At 44.5% G+C, this 19,646-nt stretch overlaps 1 protein-coding gene across 3 annotated transcripts in view; it reads right to left on the minus strand.

Annotated features, from left to right (window-relative positions):
* Positions 1–1,012: 1,012 nt before the first annotated feature.
* Positions 1,013–19,646, minus strand: part of LOC127659425 (pro-neuregulin-2, membrane-bound isoform-like) — a 111,538-nt gene continuing 92,904 nt past the window's right edge. For all 3 annotated transcript variants that reach the window (XM_052149224.1, XM_052149223.1, XM_052149225.1), the window contains 5 exons: positions 16,904–17,006; positions 9,058–9,181; positions 7,606–7,739; positions 6,794–7,018; positions 1,013–5,233 (listed from right to left, as the gene is read on the minus strand). In XM_052149224.1, coding sequence (XP_052005184.1) covers positions 4,588–5,233; positions 6,794–7,018; positions 7,606–7,739; positions 9,058–9,181; positions 16,904–17,006 — 1,232 coding nt within the window. In that variant the 3' untranslated portion in view covers positions 1,013–4,587. The remainder of the gene's footprint in view (positions 5,234–6,793; positions 7,019–7,605; positions 7,740–9,057; positions 9,182–16,903; positions 17,007–19,646) is intronic.

Here is a 19,646-nt window from a genome sequence, read left to right on the forward strand (position 1 = left end):
TCATGGATTAATCCCCCTGTGTGTATTTTCCGTGGTACATTCCCCCTCTTGAAGGACCCGCATCTCCCTTGGGCAGTCCCCTCTGCCCCAAGGTCGCTGTGTTTGTAGTAACTCCTCCCTTGCTAGGTAGGATCTACCACCGCGCCACTTCCACATGTGGCCTGAAAACCCATGTGACATATTCGCCACATTTAACCTCCCCCCAGCCTGGGCAGGATGTTGTCTCTGTGGGGTCTTTTCCCCCTGAAAGAATAGGAGTTGGAAAAGAATGCCTTCCCCGATGCGTGTTATAGCGTTAAATAGCCCCAGCCGCTTTAACTCTATGGGAGAAACATAGAGAGAGAAAAGGCGTGGCTGGCGCGGCCTGCTCCCGTGCTTGGCCTGTCGCATGTCCCCCACCCTTCGGGGATGCTGGGAACCTAAAAAGTGTATTAAATTTTTATGCGGCATTGGGGAAGGTTACAGCCTGCTGCTTTGGCACGCAACTGCCTGCAGTTCACGTACACGGTTCAGCACATGGCGTGATTGAATAGGGACCCCTAGTGTCGCTTCAATCGACACAACATCGAGTGAGTGACAGAAGGGGAACGTCTGGGTTACTTTTGGAACCCCTTTCCCTGATGGAGGGAACGAGATGTTGTGTCCCCCCGGCCACGATGCTGTACGAGCCACTGCAACGGCCGAACCTCATTCTTGGCTCCTCAGTGCAAAACCTGAATGGACAGACACACAAGGACTTTGTTTCCTTAAAATAATTTTCTGAGCATCAGCTAATGGAAGGCCTTTAAGGTCTGAGATCAGAGACATAACGCAGGACTACCCACACACGACTTTGAATGGAGCGCAGCATGAGTACCCATAAGTTAAGGTTATTTCAGATCTCCTTCAGCTATACCAAAGAATTAAATGGTGTTTCCCTGAAAATGAATAGTTAGTCAATATTAAAAGAAATACAGAAAAAAGAACATGACATACATCCTGATGAATTCATTTTTTTTTTAATTGGTAGGAATTAAGATTTAATTTTTCCATATGAACAAGTGGTTTGATTTTGTTTAGTTTTTTTTACAAGTACTATTTTTTTGAGAAAACTTGCAAAAATTTCTAGCATATTCAAAGTCAAGAATGAACATGAAAAAAGGGGATTTATTGCTGAATGTCAAATGAATACTACACTTTCACCATGTGAATACGACTCAGTTGCTGCGGTTACCATGCATCCAACTACCTGAACCACTAGAACATGCAGAGGGAGAGATGCCTTTACAGGCAGAGAGGAAGAACAGGAGAAACAGAGAGAGAACGACAGGAAGTAAAGAAATCTGTGGGACAAGTGGTGCTTTAAATGACAGTGTTTAAAGGTGAGTATATAGAATGAATCTTGAGCGAGTGTGTATGTAAGTGTATGTATCTGCATGTGTGTCTAAGAAGTATGCGTATGCAAGTGGGTTTTGTTGTTTGTCTTCTTAAATGTACTGTAGGTCGCTGGACTCGGGAAGTAGGGGTTTACACTTTATAATCCACATCTAGTGGTCGTCAAACACACTTTAACAAGAGCAAGTCTCCAGCTTGCATACAGATATACAGCAGGGTTCAAAAGTCTGAGACTGCCTTTAAAAAGTGGTATTTATATATTTAAACAATTTAAACAAAGGTTTAAAAGGGGACTTTCAGGAAGCATCTGGTAACACTTTATATTAAAGTTCCCTTTGTTAAGAGTTAATAAAGGGGTTCATCAATGACTAATAAATAATTTACATTTATGCATTTGGCAGATGCTTTTATCCAAAGCAACTTACAGAGCCTTTATTACAGGGACAATCCCCCCGGAGCAACCTGGAGTTAAGTGCCTTGCGCAAGGACACAATGGTGGTGGCCTTGGGGTTCAAACCAGTGACCTTCTGATTAACAGCCCTGTGCTTTCTGTGTTTATATTAATTACTGTAATGTCTTGACTCACTTGTGTTGTCACTTTCCTTGCCATGTTGATGTCAAAACAATGGTGCTACTCCGAGTGCTGTCCCGACTTAGCTAGTCCTAGTTACCTAAAGTCCTCTACAAAAACACTTCTCTGGTCTTCATGCACAGTCACAGCATATATCATATAACAAAGCCTGATGACCATTAAAGCACATAAAACTTTATGTACATATGTTTCTAATGGTAAATCATTAATAAATGCTTCATATGTGTCCACTTGAAATTAAGGTACATTTTCATAGATTACTAATGTTGAATATGTGTTATTAAGCAATTAGAACTTGTGAAGTAAAATGGCTCACTATTTGGCAAGTATTGCATGAAATTCTCCCTTTTATACATGTTCCTATATCTGCATATCAATGATTTATAGTGCATTAAAACATTATTTATAATGAACCCCTTTGTTAACCCTCAACAAAATGAACATTAATGTAAAGTGTTGGTGGCGTAGTGGCTAAAGCACAGGGCTGTTAATCAGAAGGTCCTTGGTTTGAACCCCACAGCCAACACCATTGAGCAAGGCACTTAACTCCAGGTTGCTCTGGGGGGGATTGTCCCTGTAATAATTGCACTGTAAGTTGCTTTGGATAAAACTGTCTGCCAAATGCATGAATGTAAAGGGAATATTAATGTAAAGTGTTACCTCAACAAAGGGAAAATGCAGTAACTACACATTTATTTTCAACATATAGTTAAATCTGGCCACTTAAACTATTATCTTTCCTGTGACAAACACATTTGGCTCAGCTATGTTCAGATTCTGAGAAAACAGACTGAATCTGAAAACACACTGTTGGTGTAGTTACTGCATTTTGCCTATGTAGGGCAGTAGCGGTCTCAGACTTTTGGACCCAAATGTTTGTGAAAAGAGGCCAAAGCTTTTGAAGCTTTTGAAGCTAACAAATATAACAATGGACCACTGACAAACAAAGCTGGACATATCATCCTTCATAGTCTCACTAGCATGACATAGACACAACAGCATTAATAGAACTGTTCCGAGTAGGACAGGTGCGTTATGGATAATGTCATTTTTGATGCAAAGTCCTGAGACACAGTGCGGCTTAAAGCTGCTGGCATAGGAATGGGAACATGTGGGCTAAGAGGAGATATGTAGGTCCTTGTAGGCTAGAATCAGGCTGGATTGGTTCCCTCGCAGGCAGCACTGCGGCCAATGACTACACATGGAAGGAAGATTACAGTGCAATGAGCTTTTCTCACCACAAGGGGTGGCAAAGTTACCAGCATGTCTCTCTATGTTGTTTTAAAAGCATAGTTCACCCCAAAATGAAAATGTGAGTAAATGTTTTGTCCTTGTAAATCTGTAAACTGTTAACTTCAAGTCAAACTCGAAATTATATATTTAAGAATTTTACATTTTTGTTCTTCTCTGAGATCTTTAGATTATTTAATCATTCTCCTTTATTTATTGAAATAACAAAAAGAAATAACCGGATATGGGTTTGGAACCAAACGAGGGTGAGTAAATAATGATAGCATTTACATTTTGGGGTGAATTATCCCTTTAATCCATTTGTGTTACATTTATTTCTAAACAAAACTGAAAAATAGTTTCCTTTTGACAAAGTCAACATTCATCATAAAAGAATACAAGCATACTCGCACACATTTACTGGAGCACTGGTACACACAGGCGTATGTCTACACTCACAAACACACACATTCAAAACGTTAACCTGAAGACAAACACAATGCTAAACGCACAAACTAAATGTATCCTCACACGAAAAGGCAGCCACTACTGTCTACACAAAAACACATACCTATACACTGAGTTTCAAACATTCAAACACTACTGTCACACACCCACAGAAGTGTAAACACATTCATTGGACGCACAGACCACCGTTTTTGAAAACCCTGAACCCCAGGACCGATACTGTGACCCAGTGCCATGCCCTGCGAACTCCTGCAAACCTCTGTTTCCATGGAAACAATATGCGATGACCAGTTGAGAAAAAACAATAAACAAAACCAAAACAAAAATCAAAAGTAAACAGCGATCTGATTGATTTTGATGAACCACTCTGTGTGATTGGTATTCGAACAAATCTGCATCTTTTGCATTTTAACTTCTGTCATGTCAATCCTATTCATGTAAACAAACACCTTACACAAAAGTGATTCAATATTGCATGGTGTCTGAATAATATCACAGTTCAAATGGGGAGATCCTGAATAAACAAAACAAACAAAAAAGATAGACAAACATGTCTATAAAACCCAGAAGTCTGTTTAAGAAAGGCTACAAAAACTCAACTGAACCTCCCTCATCGGCAAACAGCAAAAGGCACCACAATATTATTCTATTTCTATTTTGTGAAAAATTTGGCACGTAATTCTTTTTCATAATGCTGTAAATCAAAAAAAGAAATTACATACAAATAGTTTCCCCCTATAAAAAAAGTCTTTGCTGCTAGCTAGTAGACAATTTTTGCTGAAATGAAAATAAATATTTCATTTGTTTAGAATATCTGTCTGTTATATAAAATAAAAAATATTTCTCATAGGTGCAGGTCTTTAGCATATCATTTGTTTTTCACTCCTAGATATGTTAGTTCATCCTTGTTTTGTCTGTCTTTTTTAAAGGGGTGCATTGTCCGGTCTGGACCAAGACTGCGACAGTTTGTTCGTCTGCACATTGCCACGGGAAGAAGAGTGTCCCGTGTTGCTGTAAGTCCGCGTGTCATTGGGTCGGTATATGGTGGCCGGTTCTGTGGCGTTCATGTTCTGCATACTGAGAAACGGCGTACTCTCGCCATGGCCGAGGTCGCCTACCTCGTCATCCTCCCAATCGCTTTCTGACAGGCAACTTTGCGAGCTGTAGTTCCTGGGTCCTGATGTGCTCTGCGATACGTGTCCGTTGAATCGCGATCTCCTGCGCCAACGGCGGCCACTGCTGCTCTTTTTTGGTTGCTCCCGGGAGGACATATACTCCTGTGTTGTCTCGTAGTCCTCGTCGTCCACAAAGCGGTACGGGCTAGACGGGAGGGAGCCCGTGCTCTCTGCCGCATAATACGGCCGACGGGAGCGGCGGTAATGGTGCAGCAGGGGCTGGTCATCATCAGGCGAATAGGCTCCCATGGCGACAGCCGAGGCAGCAGGTGGCAGGGAGAGGGCGTGGCTGGCATTTGGTGTGGTGATCTGAAAGGTAGGCACCTGCGGGGGCAGTGAGGAGTGGAAGTCCACTGGAGACAGACGTGCCGGTGTGGTCAGAGCAGACACATACCTGAAAAGATATAGAACACATGAGGGTATAGGTGGAAAATAAATTACTACTGAAGGAGTAGAAAAATAACAAAGAATAACCCTCAATGGGGGCCTGGGTAGCTCAGCGAATAAAAGACATTGACTACAACCCCTGGAGTCATGAGTTCAAATCCAGGGCATGCTGAGTGACTCCAGCCAGGTCTCCTAAGCAACCAAATAGGCCCGGTTGCTAGGGAGGGTAGAGTCACATGGGGTAACCTCCTCGTGGTTGCTATAATGTGGTTCTCGTGTGGTGAGCTGTGTGTGGATGCTGAAGAGAATAGTGTGAAGCCTTCATATGCGCCACAAGATGTGCAATAGCTGACATAATTGTGAACTGTCCTTATCTACAGTGAATTTCTTTTTCAGGTCAACTACTCTCATGGCAGAGCAACAGTTTAATGGCACAGACTTTTGAATTTAAATTTACTGACCCTTGAGTACTGATGTTTGTTACCACCACATTAACACAAAAACACACATTAAGGATGTTCAACCAGACCATGCGTCAGCAATGCATTGACCAAGTGTTCGCATCTGCGTTTGTGTATTTGTGTAAAGTACGTTTCTGGCCTTACAGCATGTCAAAGGATTTCATCTTTGGTATAACACAAAGTCATTCTGATCCAAACACAAGAAACAAGCGGGACAGCTTCTGAACAGCCTCTGTATGCACTATTACGTTTAAGGACATGATTCACATATATTTACATGTATAGATAGGGCTCTAATGTAGGAACCTGCTCATAGGTCTTGGTCTTGAGACCTCTTGAGACCACATAAATGTGGCCTTGTTGTGAGTCTGTTTACTCAATGTCTTAGTCTGGATCTGAGTCATGGCTTTTGATCTAGTAAAGGACCACAGTCTATTTCCAACACACTAAAGGTGGTACCTCAAGCACAAGTCAATACAGTCTCTTCACCATTCTCCAGAGGTACACAACATACACATGTTTGGCATGAGGCCCTAAGTGGCGATGTATGGAAAATCAGTGGTTGAGGCTCAGGGTTACTGACCAGAAGGTCGGGGGTTCAAGCCCCAGCACCACCAAGATGCCACTGTTGGGCCCTTGAGCAAGGCCCTTAACTCCAGGTTGCTCCGGGGGGATTGTCCCTGTAATAAGTGCACTGTAAGTCGCTTTGGATAAAAGCATCTGCCAGATGCATAAATGTAAATGATTCTTGGTTATCTGAAATGATTGTTGCAATAAATTCAACAGCCTGTTCCCATTGAGATGATTGTGTTTTGCCAGCAGAATTTTGCTGTGCAAAATGTAAATGTGTGGTAAGATCTCGGACAGGATCAAGTCTTAAAGAGATCTAGTCTTGGTCTGTGTCTTGGACGGTCAGTTCATGACCTATCCTAACCCAAAGATCTCTCATGTTTGACTTTGCAAATATCAAATTCCTGATAACATAAGGCCTACTGTAACTTCCTTGAGTAATTTCTTCAGTTTGAACAGATGGCACGCTTTAATTTTACCACATATATGCACACCTTTTTGTAAAGGTGAACACCTCTTTTCTGATGCTGACTCACCTGTCACTGTGAGGTGAGTCCCGCAGTGAGTCGTAAGAATCTCCATACTTTAGGGGGCACTGTGGAGCATCAGGATAACCACAGTATGCTGCCTGGCGAGCACGAGCCTCCATACACGCAGGGCTGCTGCATTTACTAGTGCCGACGGAAGAAGAAAGCGCCCCCGACTGGCAGTCAGAGTGTATGCTGTCTGTCCTTTCCATACTCCATGTGCGCTCCTCATGTCTGAGAAATGGAAACAACAAAAACAGAAGAAACATCAGGGAGATTTATGCAAGAGATTTATGCTATATATGCACATATGGCAATGGTTTAAGGAAGGAAGGAAAGATGGATGAATGGATGGATGAAAGGAAATTGTGTAGGAACTAGGTGGGTAAATAAATTGGTGAGTGAATGAATGAATGGATGGATGGATAGATGGATGGTTGGACGAATGGATGAAAGGGTGGGTGGATGGAAATTGTGTAGGATAACTGGGTGGGTAAATAAATTGGTGAGTGGTGGATGGATGGACGGATTGGTGTATGGATGAAGGGATTGATGGATGGGTAGATGGATGATAAGTAGATGGATGAATGGATGTATAAATTGATGGATGAATGGACGAATGGATGATGGGTGGATGGATGAAAGAATGGATGGATGGTCTGGTGGGTGGATAAATAGATGATGTGTGGATGGATGATGGATGCCTGAATAGATGGATGGAAATTATGTAGGATAGCTGGGTTGGATAATGAATGGGTAAATAGACAGATAAACAGGAAAATAGATATATTGAAGGAGCAATGATATAGAACAGTCAGTACCGTTGACTGGAAGTGTGAGAAGCTGTGGAAGTGTGGTGGGACCTCGACGACATTCGACTGCCTGAGAAATTGCCTGATGTCTCTGTTCCATGCCGTATTTCTCGCTCAGTTGCTGGGACATTCTTTGATATATACTGTAATAAAAAGGATTGTCATGAGTTTCTGTACCCCCATCCCTGTTTGAAGAAAATCACGTATCTCCAAGAAAATTAATTTTCATGAGCAAAGAAATACTCTTTTCCTTATAAACAATCTTACAAGATACTTGTCAATGTAACGAATGCAGGAATGCAGACAGGAGGTGCGGATCCAATTGCAGGTTTTATTAATAACAAAGTGAAAACAGATAAAATGGGAACAAAAGAAAGATCCACGATGGGAAAAAGAAACTAAACACGAGATAACAAACAAGAGTGAACAGGCAGGGAACAGGCAGGGAACAGGCAGGGAACAGGCAGGGAACAGGCAGGGAACAGGCAGGGAACAGGCAGGGAACAGGCAGGGAACAGGCAGGGAACAGGCAGGGAACATCCACGACGGGCAGGGGAAACATACAAAACGGTCAGAACATCGACATTCAACGTGAGCAAACATTAACGATTGACAAAGACTGAACAAAGAACCAGGGTTTAAATACAGACAGGAACAAGCAAGGGAATGAGGGACACCTGGGGAACAATCAGGGAAGGAGAAACAATCATAAAAAGAAACTACAAAGGACTACAAAAACCAAACAGGAAACAGGAACTAAACTAAATTTCAACATAAAAGCACAGAAGCAAAAGACAACAGAGAACATGACAGCATAAGATAAACTACAAAAGGACTACAAAGACCAAAACAGGAACTAAACAAAACTTCACAATAACAGTACAAAAAACAAAAGACAACAGGGAACATAACAGTCAAACAGACAGTCTGTTAAAACATCTTTTCATAGGCGATTTTGTTGCACAATTCAAACAGTAGGAAGTGGTCATTTGGCACATTCCATCCATGGTAAACATTTTAAATTGGCAAAAGTGGAGATACATGTTTTTCGTTGGACAGCAACAATGTGGGAATTTGGATGCAGGTCTCCAGCATGGGAGGCTGGTGTGCTGATATCCTCACCAGGCCTCATAACAATAATTCCTTGGTCAACCAGCAATATTTTTTTTGCTGGTAAACAGTATGACTATGCAGGTCCACCAGTTAAAGCAACACCAAACCAGCACAAACCAAACAGCATGGACATTTATATTGGCCTAAGCTGGTCTTTTATGCATGGTTTCCATATTTGCCTCTTGGGATCCATTGGTGCAATCTAGATGAGAAGAACTAGCTATCTTGCAATTTAATGTAACTTGCATTTTAAGGCGCGGGAGGGTTAGCCATGTCTTTAATGGTAACATTTTTAAAATATGCTAATGATTTTTCAACACACAGGAAATGAGGCCCAGATAAACTTACTTCCACCATGGGGATTTCCTCTGGTCCAAGGCCTGGGTGGTTGGGTCCATTGGCCAGCATACGGTTTGGATGCTCTGCACACATGTTCTGGTGCAGGTGGTTATGCATCTTCTTTCTTTGTTTCCTGTTGAGAGATCCATTCTGCAATCTGATCTGCAGCTATATCACGTCAGCAAAGGCTCAGGGCCTGGTTGCAAGACACTCCTTAAGCTAAGAAGGCCATTAGTGAAAATAGCCTTACAATTATAACTAAGGGTTTTCTTAACTTAAGGGGTTTCTTGCAACCCAGCCCAGGTCTGATATTCAAAACTTATAATGAACATGCTTTCTCAACCCAGTTTCATAACATGTCGAAATAATAGTATGAGATGGAGAAATCATAAGAAATTGTATGAGTTGGCTCGTACAAAAACATTCAACTTTTTCTCCCATACAGAAAAATAAACTAACCAACAAACAATGCTATAACATTTTTTTTTTATTAATTTAACCCATACCCCAAACCTAAACCTAACCATAAAGTCTAACCCATTACCCAAACCCTAACCATGATTTAATAGGAAAATAACTTTTGTGTACCACAGAAGAAAGAGAAATATACTAAACGATAATAAACGTATCGGTTACCTAACGTAACCTCGGTTCTCTCTAGATGAGGGAACGAGTATTGCGTAAGCTAGCTTACGCTACGGGAAAGATTCATCTTTTCTGAGATATTGAAGCCAAAAAATTATCCTTAATTTTTGTATCCATTGTCAACGCAGTGCGGCAGCTGCAGACCTTGAGCGGGCTAGCTAGCGAGCTCATAGGTTGCTCTGCGGCAACTGCTGCAGCCTATAGACGAGCTTGGGCTGAACTCGCATCCAATGAGAAGCGTCCGGCGCTCACTGCAACAAAGCCCGCCAAAATGGGCGTGACTAGAGTGCATATAAGCGTAGTTCGTAGGCTGGAACCCTGGTTTTCATTGACTGAAGCGAAAAGTCGCCGTGGCGCTGAAGCACGGCCGGCTACGCAATACTCGTTCCCTCATCTAGAGAGAACCGAGGTTACGTTAGGTAACCGATACGTTCTCTTACGAGAGGTTCTCTCGTATTGCGTAAGCTAGCTTACGCTACGGGAATCCATTGTCAACGCCGTGCGCGCCAAGCATCCACTGTATGAGCGTGCAGTATACAATCTCAGTGCTCTGACCGGGCAAAGGAGATTGGTGTCGCATTCGCTAACGGGTGCTGGCAGCGCCGATAGGGAAATGACCTGTGCTCTGAAAGGAGTACCGATCACCTTGGGAACATAGCCGTGTCTAGGCTTTAAAATGACCTTAGAGTCACTTGGTCCAAACTCAAGACACGCAGCGCTGACAGACAGCGCGTGAAGGTCTCCCACACGTTTGACTGATGACAGGGCAGTCAGAAAAACGGTTTTGAGTGAAAGGTATTTCAAATCCACGGATTGAAGTGGTTCGAAAGGGGGGGCTTTCATAGTTTCGAGAACTATAGAAAGATCCCAGATAGGAACCGATGGGGGCGCGGGGGTTCATCCTTCTAGCTCCCTGAGGAAGCGGATGACCAGCTCGTTTTACCCCATGACTGGCCGTGCAGGGGTTCAGCGAACGCCGCAACGGCCGCCACATACACTTTGAGCGTGGATGGGGATCTGCCCTTATCCAGCAGCTCTTGTAGAAATACTGAGCAGCGACGACACCCCACAGGTCCGCGGGTCCAGGTCTCGGTCGGTGCACCATTTTGAGAACACAGACCATTTTGACGCATAGAGTCTTCTCGTGGAAGGGGCTCTAGCGTGTATGATGGTGTTTATTACTCCTTCTGGCAGAGCGACGGGTAGTCGTTGATCACCCATGCAAGCAGCCCAGCCTCTGGGTGGGGATGCCAAATTGTGCCGCGAGCTTGAGAGAGGCAATCTGCTCTCACTGGGATGGGCCACGCGCTGTCAGTGACAGCTGCGTAAGCTCCGGGAACCATGTTTGATTCTCCCAGCGGGGCTATGAGGAGCACCGAGTGACGCGTTTCCCTGATCCTCTGCATTACCTGTGGCAATAGCGAGACGGGAGGGAAGGCGTAAAGCGGGCATCTGGGCCAGTCCTGGGCCAGCGCGTCCTCGCTTTCGAGAAAAATATTGGGCAGTGAGAGTTCTCTTTGGACGCAAAGAGGTCTATCTCCGCTCTGCCGAATAGGTGCCATAACGTCTGGACTGTTTAAGCGTGCAGGGACCATTCCCCTGGGGAATATTGTCTCTGGACAGTCTGTCCGGGCCGTCGTTCAGGTGGCCTGGCACGTGCGTCACCCTCAGCGGCGCAGGTGGCACTGGGACCAACTCAGTATGCGTTTCGTCAGATGGAAGAGGTTCCTGGATCTGACACCGCCCTGGCGGTTTAGGTAGGATACCACAGATCTGTTGTCCGAGCGGACCAGGGCGTGGTGACCCTGAATGACCGGGAGAAAGCGCCGCGCGCGTACTCGACCGCTATCATTTCCAGACAATTTATGTGAAGGAGCTTTTCCTGAACTGACCATAGGCGAAAACCGGAGAGTCCTCGCAGACCGCGCCCCAACCCGTGTTGGACGCGTCTGTCGAGATGACTTTTCGGCGAGATACAGCTCCCATTGTCACTCCCGCTGATACCATTCGGCCACTGTCCAGGGCTGCAGAGCTGAAATACAGGTCTGAGCCACCTTGATGGGCTGGCGGCCTGTGGCCCAAGCCCGGCGAGACGCGGGTGTTTAGCCAATGCTGAAGCGAGCGATGTGCAGTAAACCCAGCTGAAGTACTGCTGCGGCTGAGGCCATGTAGCCTAGCACTCTCTGAAATTTCTTCAGAAGTGTGAGGCTGTTCATCTGAAATGACGCTGGCTAGTCGCTGCACACGGCGCGCGACTGTGTAGATAAGCGAGCCGTCATTGCCACTGAGTCTAGTTCTATTCCAAGGAAGGAAATTGCCTGACTGGGCTGTAGTGAGCTCTTGGTCCAATTGACTGCAAGGCCCAAACTGTTCAGATGACTGAGGAGAACTGACCTGTGAGACAGAAGCTCCGTATGTGATTGTGCCAAAATCAGCCAATCGTCCAAATAGTTCAGAATTCGCAAACCCTGACTCCGCAGGGGTGCGGCGCCAGCGTCCATGCACTTCGTGAAAGTACGGGTGCTAAGGACAGGCCGAACGGAAGGACGGTGTATTGATAAACCTGGCCGTCGAGGCGAATCTCAAGAATGGCCTGTGACGGGATTTATCTGAATCTGAAAGTATGCATTTTTCAGATCGAGAGAAATAAACCAGTCCCCTGGCGCACATCGCGCGAGGAGTTTGCTGGTTGTAAGCATTTTGAGCGGTCTTTTGCAAGCGCTTTGTTCAAAACCCTGAGATCTAATATTGATCTGAGGCCGCCGTCTTTCTTGGGGACAAGAAAATAACGGCTGTAAAACCCCGACTTCGCTCAGGGAGGCGGCACTCTCTCTATGGCCCTTTTGCACAGAAGGTTTGCTATTTCTGAGCGAAGCATGCACGCTGCTTCCGTGTTCAAAGTAGTTTCGAGCCGCACTCTGAAGCAAGGAGGACGGCGATCGAACTGTAGCAAATAGCCCTGTTTTATTGTGCTTAACACCCATTCGGATATCCCTGGAATATCTTCCCACGCTTTGAAGCGTAATGTTAGAGGGTGAATGGCCAAATCGCTCTGATTGCCGCACACAGCGCTGAACAGAATGTGTGGCGCTTACTGTGCTTATGCTGGACTGCTCGCAGACAGCATGGACAGGCTGTTCTGTGAGTGACTTCCGATTGAGGTGAATGGGGAAAGAGTCACGTCTGTTAAGTGATGCGCAAGCATAGCCACGAGCACGGGACTTACATACAGAGAAGTGTTTGCTGGCCGTGTGACAGAGCGGGCAGAGAATGGGCGCTCGCACGTATTCGTGGAGCACATTTATTGACTCTAACACTCGAGTGGTTCAGTAACCGCTTTTGAGTGTGCTCTGATGGGGACACGGAACGTGTAATGCTTGTGTGTAGAGGTGAACACTAGATTGTGGGCACATTTTCTACACATAAGGCTGGTCAGTGTGACAGAGCGGCCAGAGAATGGAGCGCGCGACGGATTCGTGGGTGCGTTTATTAACCCTAACACTCGAGCGGGTCGTAACCGCTTTATGTGAGTGTGCTCTGATAGGGACACGGGACGTGTAATGCTTGTGTGTAGGGGTGAACACTGAATCGTGGGCACATTTTCTATACATAAGGCTTTATTTTGGGTCGCCGTGGAAACGGCGTTTGAGTGCAGGCAAGCGGGTAATATCACCGGCTTGTTGGCTACTGAATCCACCACTGCAGTAGCCTGAGAGAAGGGGACTGACAGGGGACGTACGGGACTTACATACAGCTGGCCGTGTGACAGAGCGGGCAGAGGAGGGATAGCGCGACGGGCTCGTGGGGCGTTTATTAATTCTAACACTCGAGCGGGTCGTAACCGCTTATGTGAATGTGCTCTGATAGGGACACGGGATGTGTAATGCTTGTGTGTAGGGGTGAGCACTGGATTGTGGGCACATTTTCTACACATAAGGCATGTTTACTCTTTACAAGATTTCTTTGGGTCGCCGTGAAAACGGCGTTTGAGTGCAGAGCAAACGGGTAGTATCACCGGCTTGTTGGCTGCTGAATCCACCACTGCAGTAGCCTGAGAGAAGGGGACTGACAGGGGTCGAGCTTTGACGGTGGTCCGGCCGTGGCGGGACTGAGCCGTCGTTTTCTCAACAACGCTAGGAGGACTTCGGTTGCTCAGGTTTCAGTACAATCTTAGGCCGAGGCCCGCAGGGGGCGGCTGTCTGAGCGCTGATCGAGGGCGGCCGCCCTGTCGACGCTGAGAAGTCTGGCTTGTTGAGCTGGGCGCTGTGAAGAGGCTCGTGCAGGAGGCTGGTCACGTGGGCGGCCTGCAGAGGAGCTAGCGGACGAGGCAGAAAGAGATTCATGGCTTGGGCTTCGAGAACGGTCAACAATGCCACTCACCGCGGAACCGAAGAGACCGGACAGAGAGAGTGGCGCGTAGTGCGTTCAGTTTCTCCCAAGTCGGCTAGTCAGATCTGAAACAGCCTCTGTCTGTAAGACGGCCATGGAATGCAGAGCAGATGCGGCTTGGCCGGCGGCGGTATAGGCACGGCCAACACAGGCGGAAGTAGTTCTGCAGGCCTTAGTCGGGAGCACCAGCTTAGACCGCCATCTCGTGGAGGGTGGGCAAAGGTGCGGCGTGGAGTCTGTTGGGAGCCTGTTCAGGGGCGGTGACCACTCGAGCCCGAGGCGGTCGACGGCCTGTATGAGGAGGCGCGTTAGTTCCCCTTCGACTCCGGCGCGGGTCCTGCTGGATTCCTGGGCCGAGGAGGAGGCGTGTGAGCCTGACCACTCCTCGCTGTCCGAAGCCATGATGGAACAGCCCTTATCCTCCGCTTCTTCGTCCGAGATGGCAGCAGAGCAGCCGCCGGGCGGCAACTGCGCGTCCCGAGTGGGCGGGAGGGTGAAGGCGATGCTCGAGGGAGGGGCTCCGGCGAGGCAATCGCTTCTACCACTGGTTCCGGCAGCCTTTGAGAGCGGCGCTTTTACTGCGCGGCTGAATGGAAGGCGCGCGCGGCTTCGGTCCTGAGCGCCGAGTCGAGCCCGCAGGGTCGACATCGAAGCTCCTCGCAGAGATCGCGATCCGCCTTCAGCGAGGGCGAGCTCTGCATGCCCCAGTCCCAGGCAGAGAGCGCAGATGACGTGGCGGTCTCCGGTGCTGAGAGGGGCACGGCATGAGGCGCAAGTGGAGCGAGGCATCTTTAAAAAGACGCTCGTACTCTTTTGTGAAGTTCATAAGAACTAGCTTGCTTTAAAAGGATACGTCGCCGGATGGCGTAGCTCGCAGGACGGCTGAAGGTGGCGAAGACGGCCGGCTTCTTCGAGCGCTGTCCACGCTTGCTTGATGCCCCTCGAACGGCGACGCGGCTTCCAGTTCAGAGATGCGAAGAGCTTCGCTGAAGAGATGAAAATCAGGGTTCCAGCCTACGAACTACGCTTATATGCACTCTAGTCATGCCCATTTTGGCGGGCTTTGTTGCAGTGAGCGCCGGACGCCTCTCATTGGATGCGAGTTCGCCCAAGCTCGTCTATAGGCTGCAGCAGTTGCCGCAGAGCAACCTATGAGCTCGCTAGCTAGCCCGCTCAAGGTCTGCAGCTGCCGCACTGCGTTGACAATGGATACAAAAATTAAGGATAATTTTTTGGCTTCAATATCTCAGAAAAGATGAATCTTTCCCGTAGCGCAAGCTAGCTTACGCAATACGAGAGAACCTCTCGTAAGAGAACTGCCGTCACCTAGCAGACTCCACAACACTATTTTGGCCAAGGGTGTCACATTTACAGACTGTTTTGTGGTGATCTCGCACTCTTCAGTTAGAGGTATGACACCCTTGCCGATTTAGTAAGGTGGAGGGGTGACAAACATTCAGACTTTCCCAGACTCTCTCACTCTCTGATTTTCTGTCACGTGGAGCTCTCCGAAATAACAACAGAATTACCATGTGAACATAAACAATTGTAATAGTGTGATTTAGGATGCGATTCATGGAGTAACTTTGCCTTGTGAATGTGTGAAATTGTGTATTGATTACCTCGAGGCTTGCAGTAGAACGTGAATTTCCATATGCAGCTTTCAATGCGTATATATGTAGAACAAAAACAGAGCTCTGCTTTCTGATTTTATTAGTCATTTTAGTGTAGGAGAACTCCAGAAAAACGCTTGGTGACAGAATCACTATTACGTTCGGTGTTTGTGATGATATGAGGCTGTGAGAGTGATACAAATTTTCAGATCAGCATGATGTCTTGTGAGTTCTTCAGTAAAAGAAACTCATTGGTCATTTGATGAGACCGCAAGAGTCCATCCCGGAGACAAATATATTTTTTTCTGTCAGGATTGATCTGCTTTTCCAGTTCTCAGAGCCATTATCTCAGCAGGGAGTCACGACGGTCAAGGGAATGACCACCCGCTGGCAGACGCTAATGCACGCTTCGTCTCTCAACTACTGGCCCTCGATTACATAAATAAATGTTATGCCTGAAAATCTATAAAAATATCGGCTAGTGTGATGTTAGCTTTACAGCTTTTGTATTTACATACAGTACATCTGTCATTTGTATTGCATAAATAAATAATGAGTCACCAAATTTGTTCACAGACGATTCCTTTCCATAAATAAAGCGTTGGATAGGAGGCTAACCAATATTTGTTGCCAGATTTGTATCGATTTGAAATTGTGTTTGTTGATTGGTTAGTCTTTATGGCAACAAAAACGTACCTTTTTGTACAAGACAAGTTTTAAACATATTACAATTCCACCATGTCATATGATTTTTTTGAATTTGAGTTGTCATGAGACTATGCTGGAATTAGCAATGAGGAATTTCCAGATAAAGATGATATAACTGTAATAATCAATGTTTGAAATGCCACCTATAGACATATGTTGTGAATAATCCTATATTTTTGATTAGTTCATCAAGTTCCATATAAAAAGAGAAAATGATCACATATGATGAAGACTTGACATTTGTAAAGTATTTCATTTACTAGATTTTCAGAAATATGCATTACGATTATATATAAATATTTAATATATAAACCATTTTCTGTTGAATTTCCAGCAAAAAATAACTGCATCGTGGTATATACCGTTACCTGAAATAAATTACTCATACATCATATAAAATTTTGGTTATACCGCCACCCATAAAGGTGATACATGTTTAGGTATGCTTTTATGAGTGTGCATAACTCTATTTGGCGATCAACAGAGCTTCTGGGGCTTACTTGGTTTTGCAGTATGCCACCACACACACGATTCCAACCACCAGCAGTGCCACGCAGATGCCAGTTATCGTCAGCACACGTTTTTGGTACAGCTCCTCAGCCTCTGAATGAACAAGACATGTGGAAAAGCACACACATATGCACAGACGTAGACACACATATACAAAATGCCCATTAAGCACAAAGACACACATACATACAAACACACAACCACGGCCACGGTTTAGTCAAGCTAACCTGATCAGGCTAGATTTGAAAAAACTTGCCATATTTGTACTAGCTAAAAATGAACATATCCAGCTGAGCACTGAGGGCTAGATGATGTCATTCTAAAAACATGTCTCAGAAAGCTAATATCAGGCAGCTTGCACTGCAAAAAAGAATTAAAACTGGATACATTTACTTGAGAAGCAAAATTAGGCCCATATTGCATATCGTTTTTTCTTGTTTATAACATGAACAAGATCAAAATGTTCTTTAAAAAAGAAAACAATTTGTATGAATTACAGTTGTCAATTTAATGCATTAATTCAGTGCAATTAATTATATAAAAAAATGATATAATGCGTTAAGTAAATTAACATAATTAATCATGTCCCCTGATTCTACCAACTGAGAAGTTTGTACTTGATTTAAGTTTTAAGTACCACCAACATGTTTTTGAAAGATGCAGTCAGCAGGGGACAGATGCAACCCCAGCTGTACAGGCAACTCGCAGCTTTACAGTCAACAAACAGACTGTTAAAAGACAGCTTGACAGAGAACAACAGAATACAGGGCAAGATTTGTTTTTCAACGTTTCAGACTACATTTGACTTGACAAAGCATCCTATGGTGCGAGACACTGAGAACCCGTGAAACACTATGCAACCATCCTGAAACACTCCAAAAGTATCTGGAATGTGTACATAGACCAACAAATATAAAACAGGCAGTAAGTATTATATTTATATTTAATTATTGATAATTAAATATTGATACATATGATTGGATTAATGAATCAAAATCACATGTAATTTACAGTATATGATAACCAGGGTTGGGAGGGTTACTTTTAAATTGTATTCCACAACAGATTACAGAATACATGCTGTAAAATGTCATTTGTAACATTTTCTGTTAGATTAATCTTTGTCGGTATCGTAATCTAAATACTTTGGATTACTTCTTCAGCACTGGTACATTTTTGTTCACTTGTTTTGACTATTACAAATTTGCCAGTACAGTAACACAAATACACATTAAAAATACATTCTCTGAAAAAAGCCTAACATGCAGCGTTGCCTCTAAAAAAAGATGAAGCAAACTGATCTTGTTTTAAGGATTTTTTGTTTTAAGGAAGTCCAAATTTACATCAAAATTACAGTTGAAGTCAGAAGTTTACATACACCTTAGCCAAATACATTTAAACTCAGTTTTTCACAATTCCTGACATTTAATCATAGAAAACAATCCTTGTCTTAGTTCAGTTAGGATCACTACTTTATTTAAGAATGTGAAATGTAGAAAGAATGATTTATTTCAGCTTTTATTTCTTTAATCACATTCCCAGTGGATCAGAAGTTAACATACACTTTGTTAGTATTTGGTAGCATTGCCTTTAAATTGTTTAACTTGGGTCAAATGTTTTTTGGTAGCCTTCCACAAGCTGGAGTCAGGTTTGTAGCCCTCCTTGCTTGAACACTATTTTTCAGTTCTGCACACACATTTTCTATCGGATTGAGGTCAGGGCTTTGTGATGGCCACTCCAAAACCTTGACTTTCTTGTCCTTAAGCCATTTTGCCACAACTTTGGAGGTATACTTGTGGTCATTGTCCATTTGGAAGACCCATTTGTGACCGAGTTGCGACCGAACTTTCTGGCTGATGTCTTGATATGTTGCTTCAATATATCCACATAAGTTTCCTTCTTCATGATGCATCTATTTTGTGAAGTGCATCAGTCCCTCCTGCAGCAAAGCACCCCCACAACATGATGCTGCCACCCCCATGCTTCATGGTTGGGATGGTGTTCTTTGGCTTACAAGCCTCACCCTTAACGATGGTCTTTATGGCCAAAAACTTCAGATAAGTAAGATCTTTGACCCCATGTGCACTATCAAACTTTAGTCTGGTTTTTTATGGCGGATTTGGAGTAGTGGCTGCTTCATTACTGAGCAGCCTTTCAGGTTATGTTGATATAGGACTTGTTTTACTGTGGATATAGATACTTGTCTACCTGTTTCCTCCAGCATCTTCACAAGGTCCTTTGCTGTTGTTCTGGGATTGATTTGCACTTTTCACACCAAACTACATTCATCTCTAGGAGACAGAATGCATCTTCTTCCTGAGCAGTATAATCGCTGCATGGTCACATGGTGTTACAGATGAACGTGGTATCTTCAGGCATTTGAAAATTGGTCCTAAGGATGATCCAGACTTGTGGAGGCCCACAATTTTTTTTGCTTTGGTCTTGGCTAGATTTTCCCATGATGTCAAGCAAAGAGGCACTGAGTTTGAAAGTAGGCCTTAAATACATCCACAGGTACACCTCCAATTCAGTACATCTAATATCTGAAGCTAATTGGCTAATTGCCTAAAGGCTTGACATTATTTTTTGGAATTTTCCAAGCTACTTAAAGGCACAGTTAACTTAATGTTTGTAAACTTCTGACCCACAGGAATTGTGATATAGTCTGTTAAAAGTGAAACAATCTGTCTGTAAACAACTGTTGGAAAAATTATTCATGTCATGCAAAAAATA

The sequence above is a fragment of the Xyrauchen texanus genome, chromosome 19, assembly GCF_025860055.1.
Source record: "Xyrauchen texanus isolate HMW12.3.18 chromosome 19, RBS_HiC_50CHRs, whole genome shotgun sequence".
In the NCBI taxonomy this organism is placed as follows: Eukaryota; Metazoa; Chordata; class Actinopteri; order Cypriniformes; family Catostomidae; genus Xyrauchen; species Xyrauchen texanus.